Source organism: Gallinula chloropus, assembly GCF_964237585.1.
Source record: "Gallinula chloropus genome assembly, chromosome: 2".
NCBI lineage: Eukaryota > Metazoa > Chordata > Aves > Gruiformes > Rallidae > Gallinula > Gallinula chloropus.
The window spans coordinates 134,520,346-134,546,682 of record NC_140086.1 but is presented as its reverse complement, the minus strand read 5'-3'; the positions used below and the strand labels follow the sequence as shown (position 1 = coordinate 134,546,682).

General features: G+C 38.4%; 1 protein-coding gene across 1 annotated transcript in view; it reads right to left on the bottom strand.

The window, feature by feature from the left end:
- The window catches only part of THSD7A (thrombospondin type 1 domain containing 7A), a gene marked incomplete at both ends in the record, with an annotated part of 276,654 nt that overhangs the window by 115,470 nt on the left and 134,847 nt on the right, over window positions 1-26,337 (bottom strand). The window contains one exon of the mRNA XM_084260677.1: window positions 7,595-8,426. Coding sequence (XP_084116803.1) covers window positions 7,595-8,426 — 832 coding nt within the window. The remainder of the gene's footprint in view (window positions 1-7,594; window positions 8,427-26,337) is intronic.

The window sequence follows — 26,337 nt, the reverse complement described above, 5'->3', positions numbered from 1 at the left end:
ATATCAGTTAACACAGGCAAAGCAAAAAGTTCTATTACTCCCAAACAACCAGCAAAAGCTGTTGTAGTGTTGTTGCAGACACCATGAGTGTCTGAAATAAGACAGCAGAAGTGTTTAGGGAGAGGTACCATCTTTCATTGTCCAATGATAGAGTGACATGTATATACATCCCACGTAGGTGATTTTAAAATTGGTGGAGCAGGTTTTTGGCAACAGTCAACAAAAATGACCTATTAAAGCTTTTTATTTTTGGGAATGGGGGAGGGGTGTCCCTTTGACAGGGGGAGTTTGTGTCACATACCATTAATCAGCATTCGCTTTGACCCTAACTAATTAGAATCTTAACTAGAATCATGGAGTTATCAGCAAATTACAAATAAATGCAATGCCAAACTTTTGAATAAAATATGAAATATTGGAGTTAAAATTAAAAAACCCTTCATACTAAAAAATATTTTACTAATACTAGTCATGTTTTTAGATTTGCTTGCTGAATTAATGCTTAGCTTTGACAGTATCACTGGTTTCATTTCAGTCTCCAACATTTGAAAAAAAGCAGTCACTATTCAGGAGGTCCAAAATTTAGAAAAATATTGCTTGATACATATTTTGAGACTTTTATTTATTTAGGCATGCTGAAGTAAAAATAAAAATTATCTGACAATGAGGCAGAAAGGATTAATAAAAGTACAGAGTAGGAGTATCTTTGTTAAAGATCTCAGTGCCTAACTCCCTTTACCACTGTGCATCTTAATCTCTTACTAAAGTAAGGCTAGAAAGCCAACATAGCATTCATTCATGGAATTGATTTGTTCATTCACAAGGATTTATGGCCACAAGAGATTATCAGAACATGTAATTTGACCCTCATTACATTAGAAGCTATTATATTTTGCTGAGGAAGACCAATTAAACGTATTTGAACAAAAAAATTTATTCTAGAAAGGCGTCCAATCTTGATACTTTGTACGGAAATATATGAATGTCATACATCTAAATGATGGAACAACTGTTTGCTATATGAAAAGAGTTAAAATACAGTGTGGAGAAATAAATGGTTCATTGCTGCTGTTTCAATTATTCAGCACAGTGTGGATGTTTCCGTCTTAAATCTAGACTTTGGCAAGGTATGTCAAATGTATAATGATACTGACAAGCCACTGTCAAAACAGCAACCTCAGTAAGATGATGGAGCAGGTATTTAGAGTAGAAAGGAACACCCAGTGAATAATATTATGCATACCCACGGAAACGACTGTCTCCACCAAAATCACATTAAAAAGCTACAGGATGCTTCTGACATTCAAATTCATGGAAATTCTAAAAGCACGGAGGAAAGAGGAAAATGGTAGCAAAGCAGTATGTTTGCATCCTGATCCTCTAATAATATTTTACATTTTTATTATCCCAATGCATCTGTCAGTTACCCTGCAGCTTTTAAGTCATCTGGTTTCTCTTCCAAGATGACTTTCTTCTTCCTTTTTCTATATTTGGTAACTATATGGGCTCTAAGTTATTCCAAGTTAATTTCTCAAGATGACTGTATATAGCTCATTCAAATATGTGTTCCAATATGTGAACCAAACAGGTGTTCTGTTACTGACTCACTTAAGGCTCCTAAACCCTTACAGTGGGGGAAGAGCTTGGAGCTACCTTTCCAGTAACATAAAACACACATGTAGACATGCACATTTCTATCAGGTCCTCAATAACCAAGCTAAAGGTTGCTCATGCTCCTTCATCTCTACAACCTGTTGTCTCTTCATTGCTACTCCCTCACTTTCCTGTAGCCTGTCTCCTCAAAATTATTCATTCTTTCTCACAGCCACATCATCCTTTCTGCCTGTTGCCTTGTGGAGCAGCTCAGAGAAGTACATAGGATCTTCTTTTCAAGCAAGGAATTTATTACAGGGTCCACCAAACTAAGCTGCTGTATTACATGTATGAATCTCTCTTCTGATTGCTGACTGACAGCAAACACCTCAGGGTGACTTGCCTGGTTTCTTTATGCCTTTGGTTTGGAAAAGCAACAAGCTTATGCTGTATTTTTCCTTATCTTCCTCCTTCACACTGTCTGTAACTTAAGAGTGAGAGTCTGTTAAGTGGATGGAGGGATTTGTTGAGCGATTTGGAAAGTGAGCACTTGGATTAGGAAGTCTCTGGACTGGGAAAGATGAACAAAGTTAAAATGCCATCCTAGAGGAGCATATTCTTGCTTTTTTTTTGCCAGTACAACCCAAGTATCACTTGCTCACCAACCTAGATACTCAGCTGGATATTCTCCTCAGCCCCTGTGTATCCAGCTTAAGATTCATGGCTAGTAGTGAACATAATGGCTGTGCTTTAATTCAATACATGACTGTATGAGGGAAGCTGAAGAGTCATTCATTACATACTTTCAAACTCGGTGCCCAAAATTAGCAAGACAATTCATTAATTTTCACCCCATTGACATCTCTAATGTCTCAACAATAATATTGGAATAAATAAAAGCTTAATCAACCCCACACTTGAAAGTTAGAAAAGTGCTGCAATGAGGCCATTATGGGAACTTCCAAAAGAGTTTAACTCATTACAAGGTCTGAATATAGTTTACTAGATATTGCATGAATGCACAGAATCAGTTAGGAGGGTGAAAAGAACAAATAATTACTTTCTGAGGACAGAGGTGAAACAAATTAAATATAATCATACTATCAAATGCATACAAGGGTTAAACTTACCTGTTCAGGAACTGGTCAGAACTTCTTAAATTTTGGATGCTTTTCTTTCCCACCGTTACATTCCACTGCAGTTATTGTATAAGGTTATTTCTCAACAAATAAATAAAAGACCTAAAATTTTACTGCTGTTTCTTGAATTCTCACTTCAAGTCACCACTAAGGTTCAGCTTCACAAACAACTCTCTGCCACATAGGTGCTGCCAAGGGCATATTAACCACAGATTCACAGAAAGGTAGGGGTTGGAAGGGACCTCTGGAAATTACCTGCACCTACTGAAGCAGGATCACCTAAAGCAGGTTGCACAGGCTTGTATCCATATGAGTTTGGAATATCTCCACAGGAAAATCCACAACCTCTCTGGACAGCCTGTTCCAGTGCTCTGTCACTCTCGGAGTAAAGAAGCCTTTTCCTCATGTTGACATGGAACTTCTTGTGTTCCAGTTTGTGCCCAGTGCCCCTTGTCCTGTCACTGGGTACCACTGAGTAGAGTCTGGCCCCGTATTCTAGACATCTACCCTTTAGATATATACAAATGTTGATCAGATCCCCTCTCAGTCTTCTCTTTTCCAGGATAAACAGCCCCAGCTCTCTCAGCCTTTCCTCATACAAGAGATGCTCCAGCCCCCTGATAATCCTTGTAGCCCGCTGCTGGACTCCCTCTAGTATTTCCCTCTCTTTCTTGAACTGGGGAGCCCCAAACAGGACACCAGGTGTGGCCACACCAGGGCAGAGTAGAGGGGGAGGATAACCTCCCTTGACCTGTTCCTAACCTCCCTTGACCTTCTGTCCACGCTCTTCTTAATGCGCCCAAAGATACCATTGGCTTCTTGTCCACAAGCACGCACTGCTGGCTCACGTAGAGCCTGTTGTCCACCAGAACTTCCAGGTCCTTCTCAGCAGAGCTGCTTCCCAGCAGGTCAACCCCTAACCTGCACTGGTGCCTGGGGTTATTGCTCCCTAGGTGCAAAACAAGCTTTCTGGACAAAACAGTTTTTCTTTGCCCCATAAGAAAGAGAATTATGAGGAAATGTTTGAGACCCACTGGTAGCAGTTTTGCAAAGTAGAAACAAGAAAATGCAGACCATGTAATACAAGAGAAAACGATGCGCTTAACTAGAGGCACAATCACTACAATTTACTGTAGTGCAAACAGATCTGTACCTCAAAATGAACTTTTACACATGCTTTATGTTTCTCTGCATTGACAGTTTGTTGCCTAATGTCTCTCTCTGGGGCCTTTGGCAAACTCTGCTTTCACCAAAAAAAAAAGAAGAGGAAACATTTCAGCGGATCAATATTGTCCTCTCCACTAATAGCAACACTGTCTACGTTTTCTTAGCTATACAAAGCAGTCATTTTAAAAGTCACCTTTAAATACTGAATTCTTTCTTTGCCAACATTTCTATTTTTAAAATATTTTCCATGTACCAGAATTTCAGACTAAGGGAAACATAAAGCAAATGTAGGCCATGTAACACGCACATTACTGCAGAATGAGCAATACAAAATCCAATATTTCATCCTTCACAGGAGACTATGTATTGTTCACTTGGCAATAAAGTGTATAAATTACACTTTGATTTTCTTGTTTCACTTCTCTTTACCATGCCTGGTGTGCTGATGTGTCAAGAGAATTTGCCTTTTTGAAGTTTTGCTGACAGCGTTACAGAACCATTTTCTCTGGAGCACCCTTCTGAAACTTGTTTTTTGAAACCCTTTTTATACTACACCAATTTTGCTACCTCTGCAAAAAATATTACTCGCCTGAGGGCTTTTCTTCTTCTTTCAGTCATGCTGCCAGGGGGCTGATTGTTTCTGATTGCTAAAGTCAAAACTCCCTGAAAATGGACTATTCAAGCTGAAGAGCATTTCACATAAGCACGGCAGGTTTTCCAGTCACCTTACTTGTCTATATTATTTAGTAACACAGTTACTATATGATGCGGATTAAAAAAGTCATTTGAGCTGGCTGCATTGACAACCTTTGCAGAAAAATAATTCTATTGCTTAAGATTCTGGAATGCCAATCACAGAATAAAGCATTTGACCACTGCACTAAGAGTGCAGAGTAAATGAAAGAGAATGATATACAGGTGACATACATACATAGGTTTCTAAAAGCCAAAGTATCAATGCCAGAATTTCTCATGAATCATTTAAGCAAACTTTCTTGTTTCCATGATGCAACTGGAAAAAAAGAGTCTATGTTAAATATGATGGGAAGACTATTAGAAATCCTTTGTGCATTTACAACACAAGATTACATCCAATCAATATCAAAATATCCACTGCATCATTTGCATGATTTTCTCTCTTGTGAAGAATCGCTCCTGCACTGTATCACCTATTGTTTCACTGCCCCAGGCCAAGGGGTTTCATCTGTTTTCGTACTGCAACCTGAAATGTGCATATATGGTATGATAATGCTGAGATGTCTGAAATTAGGACAGCATTACTGATCTGAGTAAATTCAAGAGTGAGTTTAAAGATGACTAAATTATGTCACTGACTTCCAATTATACATTTACTTTCTTTTACCATTTATCAGACCCTCAGCACAAGAATGTTTTTTTTTTTAACCTGCTTGTTTTGAATTATTTGTTTAACCTTACAAAAACTTGGAGACTTTGAGAACAGCTGTCTGCTAGCAACTGATATGTTTAATAAATTATTCCCTTTATTTAATGGATAATGATGTTCTAGGCACAGTGAGGGTTGCATGATGTGAGGCTAGAAAAGGAAGGGGTGAAGGCAAACTCTTTCTGAACCAGCACCGAGTCAATGTTGCAGCCAACAGCTGGGACTGCCTCAGCAAGCTGATTTTGAGTTTCTTTATGTAGACAATCATCCAAGCATGGGTCAAAATCAGAAAGAATTGTAGAAAACCAGAGGTAGAAGAGACTACAAAGAACTATGCAGTCAGCCCCTCTTCCCTAGCCAAGAGTTACTCGAGGTGTATCATTACTGAAACATGCTTCAAGCCTGCTCTTAGGCACCTTCTAAGATTCCCCATGAAATCTTTTTGGAACTTCACTATTCCCAGAATTGAGAAGTCTAACTTCATTCAGCACTGCTGCGATTGGCGTATTATTTCTTTTTCTATACAGCCATAATATAGAGTAGCTTGTTTCATTCTTCCTTCTGACAGGTTTTTACATACTCATAGACACTTCACATCTCCACTTGCATGCCCATCCGCCCAACTAATCCCCATAATCTTTCACTTATTCCCTTAAATCACGGGGTCTCTTGACATTTTTCTGTTTTACTGCCAGATCCTCTCTTAAAAGGAAATACACTCAAAAAATGTTTACTACACTTGAAAAACGTATGTTGTAGTTTTATGTGGCTGTGTTCTGGTGAAGGGGGGGGCTGCAGGGGTGCCTTCTGTAAGAAGCAGCCAGAAGTTCTCTGCAGGCCTCAGAGAGCAAACACCAGCCGGCTCAAGGCCAGAATCACTGATGACCAAGGCCAAGCCCATCAGAGATGGTCACAGCGCCTCTGGGAACCACATTTAGGAAAAAAAAAAACCCTGCAAGCAGCTGCATTTTACTACTGGAGAAGGGAGTGAGAAGGTGTAAGAAACTGTGCAGACACCAAGGCCAGGGAAGGGGGGGGGGGGATGGGCGTGCGCCCAGGTGCCACAGAGAAACCCATGGTTGAGTGGGTATCCCCCCACAGCCCATGGAAAAGGCCAAGACCCCATCTACAGCCCATGGAGAGGCCACACGCTGGAGCAGGTGGAGACATACAGAAGATACTGTGACCCTCATTGGAGCAAGCCCCTGCCAGCACTTGCAGCCCATGGAGAGAGAGAGAGAGAGAGAGAGAAAGAGAGAGTAAAATACCTTGAAAAAAGTTTGTAAACACTAACCTAGCAGTGTCAGCCTTATTGGGCAGATACCTTAGTCACTTCACGGTTGAAGTAAAATTGATTAATCATGCACTGAATTAGAGGGAAGGAAATTAAAAGAATCACATCAAAGAGAAAAAGGTAGACTAGACTGAAAGATGATGTTTAAGTTGGACAAAAACATTCTGAGGTAGGAAGGAAGGAAGGAAGGAAGGAAGGAAAAAACAAGCTAGCAAGAGAATGCCAGGTAAAACAAACAAGTAGAAGGTAATATGGTTGAAGAAATGTACCCAAAAGTGTACGGAAAGAGTTACCAAAATAACTGTGACTGCCAAAACTCCTGAAAGGCAAAATAATAGATAGATAGATAGATCAGAAAAGAGCAAGCCAGACAGCATACAGATGCACATGAGAAATAAAAGAGAAAGTACATGGAAGAAACAAAGAGATTTCAGTCTCCCTTTCAGGAATCTTGCTGTAGGAATCAAGGATGACAAGCAATCTTTCATGCTTTTCTATTTCAAAACAAAAACTGTTTTGAATGGATACTGCCTTTTCATGCAGCAGCTGTCTCTCTCTCTCTGTTTTCTACTTTTATTGTGAAACAGACCCAGTCTAGGGTCCTGTTAGCCTTTGTGCCCAGAGCCTTAAACGCAGTAACATCACCTCTTCCAAACATGCATGACTTGTTAGCAAAAACTTGCCTAAACCCACAAAATCAGAGCAGATGTTTGACAATTATCTTCAAGCTTTTGGGGGAAATCTTTTTAGACAAACAGAGGTCAAGAAGTTAGCATAGTTTCACAGTGCACATTTATGTGACACTTGGTATGATAACCAACACAATTTGCATGTTCCATAACATGGAAACATCTTGAGCCTGGTGAACAATTTTCATATTGGAAATAGCGTGTGCTCCATACTGAGACTCAGTATCATGTAAAATAAGCACACTTATGTGTGCTTTACTTTAAAAAAAGAAAAACAAAGATATGCAAGTTAATAAATGGCAGTTACCTCAGAGCAGCAGTTTTCCCATTTCTGTGAGTACACGTAACCTGCCTGGTTTGGTACCCAATCTGTATGTCCCAATATTTGTTCTCCTGCCTATTCTGTCTGTTTCGATTCCTCTTCTTCTTGATTAACTCACGAGCCTCAGGATCCCGAACTGCCTTTTCTCTGTCCTTTTCTTTGTCTTTGTTCTTCCCTCGTTTCCTCGCTTGCCTTATCTGTCTGGAATGGGGAACTGAGCATGCACTCCAGGGTCCCACATTTAGGCTGTACAGGCTTTCTTCAGCAGCACAAGGGCTAGACTGACAGATCTGAAACTCGGTGAGGTTAGGACAAGCAGACCCACCGAACTGTGGTGGAGCCACAACGTGCCGAGTTCGATGCTGAAGCCCGTTGCCGCAGGTCTTGGAGCACTCTGACCAGGGGGCGAATTCAGCCACAATGCAGTCCTGCCGGCATGGGATGAGGCACCCCTGCTCCTGGCGGGGCTTCGGCTCAAAGTACTCACAGATAACATCCTCAGCTGGCACCCCATTGGATTTCTGGATGCAGGTGATGTCCCTTGTCTGGATCCCTTCCTCCCCCCTGAGGCACTCCAGGGGCTTCTCATGGCTACGGGAGAGGACAGGCTGGCACTGGTTCCAGCTGCCTATCTGCCAGTCGTACAGCTCTTTGTGCCAGTCACAGACCCGAAAACAGCTCTGCTGGTTGTCTGGCCGCTCTGGCTGCTTGCAGTTCGTAGGCAGCGTGGTCCAGCCTTCCACATGGGCACACCACACTGCTCGTGTCTGGATGCCACCAGGACCACATTCATCTCCCATGCATCTCCCCCATGGACCTGGAAAACAAGAGAAGATGCTAACACATTGCACACTTAATTGTTTTTCTGGCACGGTGCAAATTCAAGCTCACACAAACAATTCTGTATTTCCTACATGTCTAAGAATTTCATTCTTGGTGAAACTCAAACTTGGAAAATACAAAACAAGTAGGGGATTATTCTTCATCTCATGTTTTTATGAATACAGATACATTTAATATTTTCCCTAGACAAACTGAATATTTCATTTCAAGAACATGCTCAGGAATTAATCACAAGGTCCTAATGTAGTCTTGAGTAAAAAGACAGGAGTCACAGTCCTCTCCTCAAAGGCATGAATTTAAATTTCTCTCACCTGCATGAATACCCTTTCCTGAGCTGTTTTGGTTTTTGCTCTGCATTTCTACTGCACAACTCTTTATACTCTGATACATTTAATACCACATTCTTTTCCTTTGACACTGTGTTAAATAAGGAGAACAAAACCCCATTACATTATGAAAAATAGCGTCAATTTCAGGTAGACCACTTCTACTCGTTCCTTTATTAAAACTAAAATAAAAATCAACAGCAAGTTAAGGAGCATTAGTTCCACACAATTTTAAAAATGACTATATGAAATAAGTTCTTGAATACTGAGACATAACAGCTGGTAACTCTCCAAAGAACAGAAACTATTGGGGTTTTTTTAAATCTCTAGGGCCTATGGTAAATATTTGACATGTTATAATTAGTCTCAACAAAACCAATAAAAACCTATGCCCTTGAAAGCTGATATAGCTACTCTTTCCATCATGAAAAACTGTAATATTCAGTTGGTTCAACTCACAAAATCCACATATCAGAGGATAAAACACCGGTATATTTCAAGTTTTTTAAGACCTCCTCTCATACACACTATGCACTGACTTACTATGAAGGGGGAAAAGAACAAGTGGTTCAGATAAAAACCCTGTGACCATTTCCTGAAGAAAAGATGTGAATCCACAGACAGTTGGCCACACAGAGGACTGTATCTCTGACTGCAGAGTGCTCATGTTCCATGACGAACTCAGGGCCAGGCCACACAATCCTCATTCATCTGAATGACCCCAGTAAAAAGACTATTTGTGTTAGTGAAGTTGTGGAAAAAGCTGGGCTGAACCTTTGTTATTTCCAAAGCAGATTGACAAAATAATTGTGGTACTGCACACGAGTAAGTTAAATGAACTATGGCAGGTACAAATTATATACAACACTTTCTTACTGAATGATTGGAAGGAACATGAAGCCCCATCTTATTACTGATTCCCATAAACTTTGAAACTCTCACTGACTTCCATGCAATTTTTGTCCATTCATTCAACATTGACTTCAGTAGCAGTTTGGGAATTGCCTCTTTTTTAAGCAGACACTGCTGCTGAACAGTTTGTTTGTAGTTCTAAAATCCTAAACGTTAATACTCTATAAGCATTGCCAGCTGGCAGAGACTGATTCAGCCCATGGAAACTCCTCCGTATTTTTTACAGATTAAATTTGAATTAGGGCTTCCAAGGTTTAGCTAGCTATCCAGAAAAATAAATGTATATTAAATACAACTATATATCAGTGTCCATTTCAATAAGATCACTTTATCTCTAACCAGCCTTCCACAAATGACATAATAATTGCTGTATTTAATTTAGGTGTATTTGCACTGAGTTAGAAGATAGATTTTCCCCAGAACACCACTTTGAACACTTGCCAACTTTAAAAGAATGAACACTGAAGAAGATCTCCAGCTAAAGCAGAGGTACTAAAATACTTGTTATTGAAATAAAGCTAAATTGTTCATCTTTCAAACTATACATTTCTGTCTTATTAGATCTCCACACCTTGTGTATACTATGTGTGTTCAAATAAAGAAATTCCTTTTTTTAAAGATCAGGTCTTTACTCCAGATAAAATTGTACCAAATTTACAATTGCAAACAATCCCAGAAATCACACTGTACCTAAAATCATGCTTGGCATCTAAAAATCTTTGATCCAATTCACTGGCACACTTATACTAACACAAATTATAAAAACCTCAGCCTCAATAAACTAACTACTGCCTTTGGCATGTGACTCTGATAATTGTCCAAAACAAGCTCTTCCATCAGATTTCAAGAATGTTTTTTTAAGAACCTGGTCCTATGTAACCATCAGGTGCACAGACTCATGTATTAAACTGATTGTTTTGGTTTTTCTGTGAAGTGGTATGCAGTTTTATAAAAGCATTGATAGAGAGTATCAACAATCCACACACATACGAACCTTTGAGCAAACTACCTGTAAGGGTCATGTAGTTGTTGACACAGAGATATTAGTGATGTATCTGATCCTCCTCCTTATCTACAAAATTCACTACTACCAAAATTTAAGGTTTGGTGTACTTGTAGACTTACACTCTAAATTTGTGGGGGAAGAAGAGGAATTGCAATTTTGTTGCTTTCTTTCAACTTAAAAAAAAGTATTTCTAGCATTATGAACAGAAACTTTCTTCGACAAAAATTATGACAAATACCTTTTATTTTCTTTTGAAAACCATTTCTGGTATCCACATTAACATTTGTTCCTGTCAGTCTTCAGTTGCTCACTGCTTTGAAATTTTAAGCTATCCAAGTTTTCTTGTAGGATCATAATTCCCTGTTGCTAACCTCAAGAACTTTCTCAGAAACACTGTTACCATACTTTCTTTATATGGACTTCGCAAAAAGAGAGAAATGCCGCTGCAATTCCCATTGCAGGTACCCATCTCTCTCTCCCAGCTATAAAATGAGCCCACAATAAGTCACCTCTAACTTAAATGGCCCAAAACACACTGCGAAAGGAAACATCTTTGAACTGAGTAAAGGAGCTTTGTGACTTTGTCCAAATAACAAGAAATGCATCCCAAAGTAGTTCTAATCCAGTTTTTTTGATCACTGCAAAAGACTGAAGAGAAAGCACCCAGCACATGCTTACAATATTTCTTTCCCTGGTGGTCAAGTCATCTCTGAAAATACATGATGAAAAACAGTGAAGGCAGATCTTCAAAAGTATGAAAACACCACATACAGATCACCCACAACATGCTTTTTGTATTATATCATTTTTGTGAGCAGTACATTTACAACAACATTTGTAAATGTGAAACTTTGGGATAAAATGAATCTCACAAACTACTGTAGCATAGATACACAACTTGGCAATGAACACAACAGAATCTCACCCACCACCATCACTTGGGGTAGTTGCTCTTTCACAAATTCTCAGCTGACATTAAGCGCTAGTAACAACACCAGAAAGTCTTTAGGAAAGCTGTCGAGCCTAATCAAAGCCTCATATGATGTTTTAATTTGCTCGTTATGAATATTCTTTCCTCATCTCTTTCCCGCTGAAGCGGTCTTCATGTAGACACTCTGCTTTTCCTCATGTGCACTAATCCAGATACACCTGGGCAACGGGGCGTTGTGTGTGTGCTCAAACCATTTTGCACTAGGGAAAGAAAGCTGCTGTTGTTAATGCAAAGTAATTTTTCTTAGGATTTAGTTTTAAACATACTTAGATTAACGAGTCAGTTTACCTGGAGTGAGCCGTACATGCGTCATGAAAAATACCATCATTTATCTGCTCTTTGTTTAATCACTATCACAAATTGTGGTTACAAAAATGAATGCAAACCTTGCTTCTCTGTTGTTGGGAGTTGTCACTGAAGTCTTAGAGCATTTAAAATGTCATTTGTAATTCTTTGTCTTCTAAAGAGATTACTGTAAAATACAATATTAAGATTCCCTCTAAGCTTCTGGAGGATTAACATTTATTTTTGTTAGGGAGCAGGAAAGTAAGTGAATTAACCATTACTGCAAGTTTATTCCAAAATTTGAAGGAGTAATCACAACACAGACAAATATCAAGACAAAACCACCACTAAAGCACTGATGGTTTTGCAGCTGAGAACAAAGTAAGGTATTTAGTATGTCATATATTAATATTGTTTCAAGTATTAAAAATACCACCACTTGAAGAAGAAAAAACTTATTTTGAACTTTGATCCAGGGCAAGTAACGTCATGTGCTCATTTCTCCCCATACCAATTAAAAAATTAGACAAAGCAAGCCCCCAACTATCCCTAAACATAAAACTCAAAACACGTCTTAAAACATCAAGCAAGACATTACTCCCTCTTTTAACAGTTGAGGGTCACACCACCGATTTAATCGGAATTTTGCAGTAATTTCAGTGAGAACCGGTTTTGACTCATTTTGCATTAATGGCTTAATGCAATATTTGAACCGCTCAAGACAATGAGCAGCTTAGTTTTCTGTATTTTGAGAGGATTGTATTTAAAGAGGCTATCGAGAAGCTGACTAACAGAAATCTAGTTAAGTTCAGAGACAAGCTAACCTTACCCAGTATTGCAGACCTCAAATTTCTTTGTATTATGAGAGGGTTGTGATGGGGCCTCGACGGTTAACTGGGTGATACAGGGCTTAGAGGCAGGAAGGACACCAGTACTACAAGACAGAGTTCAAGCCTAAGCAGTAAATCTGGAGAGAGGTCAAAAAGACACAGATCAAGAAGTCTTTGAAGGACTCGGGAGACAGCAGTGAATGCAAACTGCAGCTCCTGACAGCAGAGCTGGTCAAGGAGTGGGATGAACAGGAGGCCACTGAGAATATAACAGCTTCAGCGCAGCAACCAAAATCACTTGCAGATCTTCCTGGCTAAATTCAAACATGGTAAGCACTTGGTACGATATACCTATATTATCTGTACTTACTTTACACAGTTATGTCAGAAGCAGCTGTTTTTCCTTTGGCACAATGGAGTATTTTTGTTACAGACAGCAGCTAATTGCGAAAGCCTAAACAGGAAACTGAGTCTCACTAATACAAACACATCGCCAATTACCCTGGGAAGAAGTAATACAGCAAGACGCTGTAATTCTAAATAAATTATTGATAGGTTTTGTGGGGTTTTTAATATAGAATCTGAGATGCTGCCAAAATGACAAGCTGGCCACATCTGGAGAGATAGATTCTGTAATTTATACTATCAGGAGTGCCAAGACAATAGAACATCATTTATAGACAAAACCTTTATTTTTGCCTCTTTCCCACCCGTGGCGGGACTCCCTGGGTGCCGTATGACACGCCGCCTGCTCTGTTTGCCAGCAAACTCTCCCCTCCAGGAGTGCCATGGATCACCGTGACTGTCATTTCTATTTAATGCTTTTGTCTTTCTTTGCTCCCCTTTCAGAGGTTGAAAAGAACATGCACGACAGTGTCTGCATCAAAGCAAATAGATTCAGGATACGGAAGAGAGATAAAAAAGGAAAGGATTCTCAACATAAGAAAGCATATCTGTGATTCAGAGGAAAATAATGGAGAATCAAATATGCCTACAAATTATTTGACTCCTAGGTCAAATTTTTTACTTCTTCATTGTATAAGGGAGAGTGTAAGACACACCACAGTTCAACTAATTTCAGAATTGGAAGAACAAGTTGTTCACTTCTCTCAAATTAACAAGGAAATATAAAAAGTAACATTAAAACCCACCGATGTAGATAAAGGGAATCTACAAATTTCACATTGTTTCCACAACTTTCCAGAGAATACTTTTACACAATGAGATAAAGAGAAAAGCAAACTTGAAAGTATATAAAAATCAGCTCCTTAGATAGAATTTTAACTGTGCACATAATTATTTAAACACTTTATAAATGTGAACTTTTTATTTTTTTCCCCTCTCAATATCCATGGGGAAAATACATTCATGCATGTTCCTGATACTATGAATGGCATAGTAACTAATATTATCCGTTTTCAATTTTCTCTTAAAATCATGACTCTATCACACATGAAATAAATCTAAGAGTAACCACACCAGTGTAAATTGACATCAACATCACAAAAAACTTAATGTTTATTAATGGAGTATTTTCACACTAGAACCCCACAAAATTACTGAGACCAGATCATACTTATTTTCCTCCTGAAAGTACTCCTCTTGTACATTAGGAAACTGTAAGAAAAGAATTTAACGTTCTTTCCCAATATCAATGCAGTGGCATCTTGTTCCTTAATTCGTGGTAGTTTCAACATCATATTTCACTTGGTGGCTGTACTTTTTGTGTGCTTGGTGCTTTTTCTGCCTGGACACTGTGAAAATTATAATGTATATTAATTTAATTTTTTTAAATCTGTTATAAACATGGAGAGGGGGAAAAGTATCTATTTTTATAGTACAAAAAAAATACATAAGGAAAGATAATTATCTCCAAAAGTATCTCCTTTGTTTAATGTAAGGTTAGTTCCTCATCTCCCAAGACAGCAGGGCTCACCACCTTACATTTGTCACTGTTTAATATGTACTTTTTTGCTCTGGCTGCGTGGCTTGAAATTTTTAAATAAATTGCATCAAGGCTCACACTTTTCATGCTACATTTCCTCCCAAAGTAATCCCAACGTACAGAGGTGTAACACCCTGAAAATCACAATCTACACCGAAATATCAAGAGCCTTGAATTCGCAGTAGTGGTGCAACACGATTATTCAAAGTATTTGCTAGCACATACACCAACACAAAAGGCTGACAGCTCACACTGCAGAACAATCCAGTTTTGTGCTGTTGTTATAACCTGCAATGAAATCCTTTCCTTTAGGCTTATTATAAATTTAAGCTAATTCTCAAAACATTATTCCATTTTAAAACAGTTCTTTCTCCAACACTATTTTTGAGACGTTCCTCTAACTATTAATTTTTCCTTTACATAGTATAGCTGTAGCAGCCACAATTAATATTGAATGAATACACGAAAGGAATACTTAATTGAAGCAGCATGCTTTAAAGAGAAATAGAGCTTCTATGTTCTACAAAGCAATTAGATTGCTTTGAGCCTCTAGTCATGTTGTAACAAATACTTCTGATATTGTAAGGCACTGAGTATAGGTTCCCATAGCCCACAGTCTGTTTACATACAAAGCTGGCTCATGAACATTTCTTAGTTTAATTAGTGATAATGTTAAAGTATACACACGTATTCCTCACACTCCCCTCCTTATGTTCCCTAGTCACACTGCTGGCTGAAAAGCCAGATAACGCTCTTCTGACAAAATGACGACTCCCATCCATAGCAAACACTCTTGCAGGCCTTCTAAGCTGGATGAAAGGCTTTATTAACCTTCACTTGTCTCTCCCACACATCTGTTTTGTTCTTTTTCTGATTAGCAACAGTTGAAAGCTGTTCTTCATCTCCTCCATGAGATAGCTATGCTGAGTCTACCTACCGCAGAACCCAGCTCCTACAGCAATAAAGAACAGTAGCTTGAAGAAGGTACAAAAATATGGCAAGTATATCCCACACCTTTCCAGCTTCCCACCATTTCTAGCTCACACCACAGTTAACTTATTGATACAACCCTTCTAATGTAATTAATACTTATACATGGACATCAGATAAAGATATCCATATGTTCTTCAACTGCCTTCTAAAGAAGTTCAGTTTTAGAAATCATATTAGAAACTCCTAAATTTTCTGGGGTTTTTTCCTGTGCACAGCTACCAGAAACTTTATGATAGACCTGTGCTTTGAACCTATTTTTTTCTTCTGCAGTGGGCAAGGAAAAACAAGAGAAAAAACATTCCCATGAATAGCAGAGCCAATACAAGTTCCTCGGTGAAATCGTTACTTCCAATTATTATACAGACTGTAACTATGAGTAAATATTAAAATTTTACAATAAAAATTCTATAAATCAATAACATCACTACAAATCATTCTTACCTGTGTCCCTGTAGATTTTTACAGCTTCTGTATCTGAATCTTATTTTAAGGGATAGGTTATTGAGAAAACCAATTCAGAATCCACTGCCTATTAAAGAAGAGGATTTGATTTGTATAGATTGAGATGAGTTTTTTCTCCTTGGTTTTGAAAGCGTATTCCCCTGTTTTCTTCCCACTGGCCTTTTAAATTCAATTTACTCATAAAACTCAAAGAAAATTTCAACTGAAACACTGCTAAGAGAACATCTCACTTAACCTGAAAATCTCATTGCTAGAAATATTTTCTGTGACTATACATGTAAATGCAGATTTTTGCACTAATACAACCAATTGAGGCTTGCCCTTCACTTTTCATCAGAGCGAACCCAAATCAGATTAACTGAAAAGCAACCACTGGCCCTTGTCAACACTTGGGCATCAGCATGTGCTGCAGCACCAATTTCTTGCTACTATTAGGAGAGTTCATTTCTATGCAGCCTCATGCAATCTTGTGGTAATCAGCCATATTGAGCAGGTTACAGGGACTTTAAATCAGATCACTTTCGCTTCTGTCATGAATAATTTTGCAATTCAGTTTTTTAAAGGTGATTTTCTCCAGTAAACACAGGATGATATATTAAGAAGAGAAGACAAAATATTTCTGCTTCGATAACCATCAAGTCCAAGCAAATGCCTTTATTTGTCTGTCTCTGTCTCATTTTCTGCCCTTTTATTGCTTTCCCTCATTCATCGTAGCCTCCTGCTGTGGTGCTGATGGCCAGAAGTGCAAGTCGCAAGGCCGCCACCACCACGGGGTACATCCGTCAACACAGGCCGTCACACTTGTGCCAGCCCAGTGGTTTGTAATCCCAGTCTCTGCTTGCATTAGCCAAGGGCACACAAGTCAAAAACCTCCTTCACTGAGATAGGAAGAAATTTCCTGCCACAGCTTTTTGGAGACTGGCTAAAGTTTTTTAAACTAGACTACTAGAACCAGACATCAAACATTAAATGTATACGTACCAAGTACCCTGACTTTTTTAAAAGGTCAGACTTCCTGCAAGACAGAGTGTCAGGCAATGTAGCAGGAAGATGGTTATAAGAAAACACAACCATTTCATAGCATGAAGTCAGAAAGAGATTTAGGTTGCAGTCCCAGCCCTATTGCTAGCCTGCACGATGATCTATGTGCACCATTTCTATCTCCTTGCACTTCATCTTCTTCTGCATATAGGCAGGGGCAACAATATGAATTTTTAAACCCCATTTAGATATATTGATGAAAAACTGTGTGCGAGAAATAAATAGCAGTAGGAATATGTGTTCTGTCATATTCTCTCTGCAAGCACAGTTTACTCAGTATCTTTCCCTTGAGTTTTGCCCTAAATCTCAGTTGCATTGAAAGGTGTGCTTTAATAAAAAGAGGAGAGAAGCCCAGACAGTAAGCTGCTGCTTTTTCTTACTCTTGACAGAAATCTTATTCTTAGACCACAGCACACATACTTCTCATCTGTGCCTTCCCTTGGCCAGAAGAGAGATAATACAGATAGCTAAGGATCAAAAAGGAAGGTTCTACATATCTCTGAATTCTTTATAGGTGTATTCTTTGCCACTAATGGCATAAAGTAAGAGACCCAAACTTAAAGAATATCACATAGACCATGTTCTGGGCCTGTTATCCTTTTAGTTTTCTTCTTATTCATTAAAGAAGCATTCATGAAATTGCATCTTCTACGTAGAGAACATTACATAAAGGGGCAATATATATTTATTTTTATTTACCTTTAATATTTCATTATTTAAATTGCCTACATGTTGGACTGAAATAAAAATCCAGTCATAAATCTTTTGAAGTGCACTAAAACTTTATGTCTTGCTGAGATACGTTCTCTCAAGCATATCCTCTGTTCATTTATTATTCATTACCATCTACAGTTTGCTGAATTCTTGTGAAACCCATTTTCAATTTTTAAATGGCAACTTTCCCCTAAAAAATATGGTCCTTTCATTATATAGACATAGTACTTCAAACCATTGGCAGGAAAGCCAAGTAAGTCATGTGGATGTATTCAAAATACAGGTGCCACTGTGCAATAGACAAGAATACATCTACATTAGTTTTGAAGAAGTCTTGTCAGGTCCATATGAAACCTGTCACTGCAATGTATGTAGAATAAATAAAGTTTTCATCTGAGCACTCCATAATCAATCATCTCAATTTCAGACACTACTGAGATATATAATTCAAGGAAGTAACTTACTTGTGTCCATCTGGCAAGCGTGTTGCACACTTGTATTTAAATAAACGGTTTTGTCTACTTTTGTGGTTTTGAAAATATTTCTAACAAATCCTTGTGAGTAAATAGCTGGGGATTTTTCCAATTTTTGTTTTAGAAATAAGTAATAACTCCTATAAAGCATTAATGTAGGCAGTCATTTCAGTATTTCAGACCATATTGTAACTTTGGCTTTTAAACAGAACTCCCCATTAATCACAGCAGGGACTTCTGCTCAAAAATACATGAACCCAATCTTATATTACCAAACTGATGTATTGTAAGAACCCAAGATGTCCTATTAAAAATGCAATGAATTGCCATTGCAAAAATTAAAAGTATGTAAGTATTTTAAAGAGAGCATAACAAGAACGTTCTCATATCAGAAATCTCTAGGAGATTGCTTAAAATTCCTCTCACTCATCAAAGAAACAGACATGAACACAATGACCAACCTCAGCCTTAAGTCTTCTATTCTATCACAAAACCCATTTACCTTCCCTTTGCTAGTACTACCTTTGATCTCTAAAGTTAATTCACAGAGGTCATTCCATAAGAAGAAACAGCAGAATCCTTTAGTAATCCTACTAAGAAACAATAAGTCTTTTACTCTTATCTTGACAGAAGAAACCCTGATTATATTATTATTATTATTTTTGTTTTAAGTATTATCTTAGACATTTTGCAGATTTGGAAGGGTTTCCTCAACTGTTACATTGCTAACTCTCCCAGTAAGACAAGGTGAGAAATACAGAAGGGTATGAGAGGACTTCAAATATGCAAGCCTGTGAGGCTGAGGAAGAAATATTGGTCGAAATTGCATGTTCCTCTCTGGAAAGGCTAGAATGGGAAATGAATTTTTGGTCTATTCTATTAGTTTGCTGCTTCTTTATAAACTGTGCTAAAGTGTCAAAGTCCAGCAGTGAAGAATGTCATTGAATTTTTTTATGTCACTACTATTTTGTAAACCTTCGATTTTGTCAGATATTACGACAGTCTACAGACAGGGTAATATGACATAATATGCATTACATAGTATTAATCAGATATTTACTGAGCCAGTTCTTAAATTTTTTAGGGAAAAAAAAAAGAAATTTTATGAAAGAAATCTTTTAAAGATGTAGGTCTGATGGAATTTTTGTGTAGATTAAAAAAAACCCCATAACTCTATAGGAAAGAAATTCTTCCAGAGAACTCAGCATAAAGGAAAACATGGTAAGACAGAGCAAGGTGTCACTTGTAAATGTTATTAAAATAAAGGGAGGAAGGAAATAAACCTTTTGTTTCTGCTCTTTCAGAAAGCCAGTCACCATTCCAAAAGCCCATCCAATAAAGATAGTAAATCAGATAATACTTCCACTGGCAAGTATACTTCTGTGAAAGGCATGCAAATGCTAAAGTAAAAGTCACATTAGTACAGGATAAAGGCACCCATTATACTTTCCAAACAATACTTTAGTCCTTGGCTTGATTGTTGCCAAATTCTTGTAGTCAGCAGAACCTTAGGGACAGGTGGGGTCTCACAAAAGCAGAATAGAATTTTGGAAAGTATCTATATAACTGAACAGTGGCATGATCATTTATAGCCAGTCATGCTAGTAGAAATTTTAGGACACTGAGTGACTTCTTAAGTAGTCACACAGATGAAATTAGGAAAAATGTATTTGAAGAAAAGTGTCTGCAGAGCCCAGTTGATCAAAACTGCTGAAATTATGTTGTGATATTAGGTCAATCAAATGTAGCTAAATAACGTGCTTAAATTCATTCTTCAATTTTGCTACTGATTTATTGAATCTGGTGCAAATTCACAACAGACCTTCAAGAAAGAGATGAATCCGAGAGCGTTTCTTTGTGATATAACAATATTTAATCAAAAGCCATTCCAGAAAGCAGTTGCACCTGAGTGAAGATCTATTGGTGCACAGCCCAAGAAGGCTCATCAAGCTAAATAAAAATCTTATCATTTTAAAAGACTGAGCTAGCAATATACTGCTTTCACACAGTTCCTTTGGCTACATCACTTAGGAAATTAGAAATGTCATTCTCTGTTTTAATTCACCTTCAAGTAAGAAGGTTAGCTCATTGGCAAGGAAATTTTAACAGCTCAGATCTTTCAAAATCCATAACAAACTGTGTTGCAGATATCTTTCAGAAGGGATGACTTCAATTACAACAGCCCTCACCAGAGATAATGAGTAGAGAAGGAAGGTTAGTGTTGGACAAAGACAGTCGCCTGCTTGCCAAATAGGTGATGCAGAGATCCTTATCAGCCTGAATTACACTGAAAAATCTTCAAAAGACTGTGAAAAACAGAAAGGTCATTTTCTTTCAAGGAGACTTTTTACAAAGGGGTAGAGTGACTGAAAAGTCTTTCCTAATCATTTTAAAAAGTCATCAACATGAAATGTTCACTGGGCTCAGTAAGAAAGTAAGGAAAAAAACCTCACCCTGTTATGGGAATTTCAGTGTCTCAGAGGACATTTACAGTGATCTTATGGCCACTGTTGTTTCCTATTTCGTTTTTTTTTTTTTTCCCGGAGAATGTGTAAGGGGCAAGTATCCATCCAGGCTACATTAGCAGCCATAAAATTCTCTCATCCTCTTCAGATACACTGCAGAAGAACAAATTTTGTCCAAGCAGGGACACACATGCATTTGGCCTAAGTCCCCATCATAATGTAAAATTTGACTCAATTCCAATTTTACTGGGAGATAAGCCCTTTTTCCCTCTTAATATATAAAGTTCATAGTTGGATAGCAACTTCCCCCATACAGAACATAAACTAATTCTAAATCAAATGCAGCAGCCTAAATTTGTCTTATACACTTTGACTGAATACTCAACACCATTAGCTTGTCTGTTTTGTGGGTTTTTTCTTTTTTCCTTATTATAATACGATTTAGGATGCGTCTCTTTCTTGGAGTAAAAAAAAAAGTGATGGTCACCTTGAGAATGGGCACACTTTAAGAAAGGCACAGCTGTTAGTTCAACAGAACGTTAATATAAGCAAAGGGAAGCTCACCCCAGTATGGCACTGCTGTAACAAACAAAAGTCAGCTGGGTAGCAAAGAGAATGAAATATACTCCCAACCATATGCACCTGCTTATTATAGGCAGATCATTACACTCTGCTCAATCAGTAAGATCTGCCTTTTTCCTTCTAGTTCTGTTTTTTAAATGCAATAAAGCCACTTCAGACTAGAAGGCGATATCAGTAAGAAACCTGAGTTCATACCAGTTGATCAGAATTTCCCTGCAATAGCACAGGACCACGTAAACTGTATCAGAACTGAATACTGTAAAACAGACTAAGGAAGAGACAACTTTCATCTCTTTTACCATGCAAATAAATCACTAAGATAGAATCCTCTCCCTAGATGTCTCAAAATTGAAACTAGACTCTTCTGTGGAAGAGGCACTCTATTAGTCACATTCATTTTATTGGTCTAACAATCAGCCGCATCTGACCTTACTTTGTCAGACACTGTGCAGCTACAGAGAAGCAGTGACCAGGTGCTACCCTAAGGAGTTCACAAAGTAGGTATATCAGGCTCAGCGGAGACACATATAATGTGCATGCAGAATAAACCGTGTGATTACTGTAAACCAGAGAATGATAGAATGGTTAGGGCTGGAAGGGACCTCAAAGACCACCTAGTTCCACACCCCCCTGCCATGGGTAGAGCAGAGGGGCAGAATCATCTCCCTCTACCTTCTGGCCATGCTGCTTTTGATGCAGTCCAGGATGTGGTTGGCCTTCTAGGCTGCAAGCATGCATTGTCAGCTCATGTCAAGCTTCTCATCCACCAGCATCCACAGGCCCTTCTCTTCAGGGCTGCTCTATAGCACATGTTAGTGTTGCATTAATTTTTTGATCCATCATTTGGTTTGCTACATATTCCTGGGAAGGTTTATGTGAAATAAAAAGGGTAGACTGTACAGAAGTCAATCAGAAGTGTGAGCAGGGCTGAGGTACAGTGACCATGAGGAACACAAGAAGAGAGATTTGAAACAGTTGATGAGAAGAGGACAGGAGCTCAAAATACTGATTTTGAGTACAGTAAGCCCCTACTTCAGCTGCTTCTACAGCTGTTACCATAGATGGGGGTCTTCAGTTGGCCCAAAATCATCGTTTCAGTTAAGCAAGAAACTTAAATAATTTCCACAACACTGTTTGCACAATCCACACAATTACTAGTGCAATGTTTTGTTGCAGAGCTCCTGAAGACGTTCACACAGCTGATTTCTTACACTTCACACCCTGCCCCTTGACATGTACCACCAGACAAACCTCCATCTCTCTGCCTCCTGCCCAATATCTGGATGCTGCCCACATTCCTGACATGTGGTAAGGTTCTCTCCAATCACATTGCCACTGCTGGAGCAAAGGGGCAACCCAACTCCTACCCCTAAGCAAAAGGCATTTGTGCTGTTGACTGCTGCTTCCAGACAATGCGGACACTGAGCATCCCTGTTAGTTCACCAGGGCTGTGGCATCACTTAGAGCCTCATGTGTGCTATCGGTGATTAGGTGAGTCACTGTGCAGCTGCACTGTTGCTCCTACTACCTCAACAAAGCTTTGTTTTATAGCATGTTGTCAGACACCATTACTGACCGGACCACAGCATCTGACCATACATTAAAATTTGACACCAGCTGAAAATCCAGAATTAAATTTAAGTTAACATCTAACTCAAAGTAAAAGTGAAAATGCCATTAATGGATCAGGAAGTAACTGGATGGCATCATTTCACTGAGAGCACTCTATTACTATTACCCAGTGAATCCGTTATGATATACATTAACAGAATAAAATATGATATAAAAAAAATAATTGAAAGATGCTCTAAAAAATGTTTGTTTTCTTGCCTTCTAAGGGAAGGTAAAATACAACATGTGCTATCTACAAATCACTACTAATTTAATGTTGCAGAGCACGCTATTTTATGAACTAAATATATTTATAATGATTAATAAATTTGAATCAAATTTATTTAAAGCAAGAGCTTCTACTGAAAGTATGTTTTGGTTTTTAAATAAGCAGACAAAATGCACACATTACAGTGAGAGGCTTGGAAAAAAACCCAGCTATTTTAGTGCTCTCCTTTTTCAATAATTCAAGCACTAATAGCTAAAACCCAACAATGGAAGCTCAGACAGCGATTCTACTACTCCCTTGGTGGCCTTTAAGACCTTGGTTTGAGTCACTAATCCACATGCTAACAGACCTTTCTCTATTACTAGGAATGATATCAGAAGCTTTCATAATTTCTCTGTAAGAAACGGAACACTTATCCAAGCAAATTCAATATTAATTGCATGTTTCACTTCAAACAGTCTTTTCACTATCAGCAGCTAAATATACAAATCAGCAGCCGTATTTCACAACTTACAAAACAAAATGACTGGAAATGCAAAAGATTTTCTATGAAAGAAGCCGACATTTTCTTTACATAATACAAAGGATCTGAGATGATTTGTATTAAGATTATATCTTTGCTCCTTGTTACTCTGAAACCTTTCAAACATTAAGGTTTGAAAGTAATAAAACAGTAAAAGCAGTTTTGCTATCAGAGAAGGGCCATATTTGAGTTGTGCTGCAACAGCCATCGGATTGATGGCCTGATTTTAGTTCGCAGAAAACACATCAGCACCATGAAAAGACTGACCCATTATCATCTCATAAAACCCTAGAAATTTCAGGATCAAATATAAGGGGTTTTTTCCCCTCCCCATTATTCAGGTATATGCTCTTTTATCAGACAGCAAAACGCATTCCCAATAAATGTACTGCACAATTCAAAAGAAATCAACTAAGAGCAGCTCAGTCCTACCTGGGGTCTTATGTCAATATTCCAATATAAATGACAAGCATTCCCCTTTTAAAGGGTTCATTTCTACTGTACATGTCACAGCAATAATGGAGTAAGGTTATTTCTGTTAATTTGTGGTACCGACTTATTCAATACATGTAGTGGTGCTTCCTGGTCTTGCTTACACCATTGATGAGGTTGTAAGTACATACGGTCCACCTAGATTATTAACCGTATAATGTTAATAACATTATTATTGGAATTATTATTGTTCAGAAAATGGGAATGACACTGATTGCCAGTATAATGCTTGAAAAATCTGAGGTTGCAGCTTAGGACCAACATTGGTGGGCATCGAAACACTTGACCACAAATTTCCTCTTTGTTCTGCAGAACCCAAGATTACTTTTTCTGTTTTCCCACAGGCTGCAAGTAGAACTGATGGCAAAAGGCATAGTTTCACACAAACAATTCTGTATTCTGTGATGATACTGCACACCAACTGTTTGTTACTCTCACTTTGGCAGTGCAAAACTGGGTCCCTGAAAATTTGCTTCACACAACAGTTTGAAGAGTCTGTGACAAAACCAAGGACTTTCACATTTCAGCTCAGTGTATTTTTGTTTCACAGGAAATACATAAGTCCTTTGATACTGCTTATATGTCAGAAATACTTTCAAAGTGGAGATAATACACTAAAAGGTTTCATGATGCATACATATTGAGAATCAACATTTCGAAAGATGTTTTATTTTTTCTAACAGCATTTTTAAAAGGTTTAAAAAATCCTTTACCCATTGAGAAGAATGCCATTAATGTGTTTCAGAAGAAGCATGAGACCACTGTTGCAAACCATCGGTTGCAACCATGAAAGCCTCAGGGGAGCACACAAACGTTGCTGCCAGCAAGTCTTCTCATTCCCATTCCTTTCCGCTAGGCAGATGCATAAAGGAATCAGCCTAAGGCCACTCACCCTGCCCCAGAGTATGGTTTCTAGCACCAATAATAATTTTTCAGTCCAGTTTGCTTTTGCCTCTATATTTCAAAAGGTCCAAGATGCTGGATGATTAATACTCACACAGGGAATGTTTTCTTGACCTGAAATTACATACTTGCAGAGTGCTGGGCATCAACTAACAAAATGGAATTTATTCCCCAGCAGTTTATGGAAGCAGTGGACAAAATGTACAGGTCAATCCTGTTCTCATAGGTCAATCCCAAGCCAATAGGCATACCACTATCTTAAACACCCTGACTGCATTCACTTTGTGGCCACAATGGTAGTTCTCAAGACTGTCCAAGATCAAAAATGAGGATCCAACAAGAGTCTGCCTTCCCTATACACATTCCTATAACACCTAATCCTATCACAAGACTAGCCACTTCAGTGTCCACATTAAATTTCATATGGAGGCATATTATGACAGGCTAGCATTCATAAAATGCATGGCAAGAGAGGAAATGGAGGTTTTGCTGAGAGTTTTGCTAGAGTGAGGGGATGCTATTCAATGGACTTATCTTCAGAGCTAGACTTTACAACAGAGACAATAAACACATGACAGTGTGAGTGACTCTCCCATGACTGACAGTCTCATAACCTGTACAAGCTGCTTGTAACTCAAGGACTCGAAGCTATCAAGGGCACTGAGCTGCATCTCAAAGATGCACACCCTCCTTCAAGCCACTACCCAGAAAACGTTTCAAAACATACCATCTCAGAGAATTATATTGAGGCCATGCAGTTCTTCATATGGAATCATTACAATATTTCTCCCTTCACCCTCTAACATCCTTTACAAACCCTTTTTCAACAGTCAACCTTTCTTTACAGTTCTTGGACTGAATGAGAAAGTTCCTAATAAGCCTGCTCTACAAAGCAAAGCAGGCATCTGGGCTGGATGCATGCCTCTCAGTCTTCCCCGTCAGTCTTCAGTTCCTTTAAGGTCAACTTCTACATCACAGATCAAAAGTCCAGCTCAAAACAGTCAGATCTCCATACCCCATCCACTGAGGAAATTAGCACTTGGGAAGCTTATCACCCAAACCTGCCATATCACATTACTGCCGATACCAGCTTTTGAAGCAC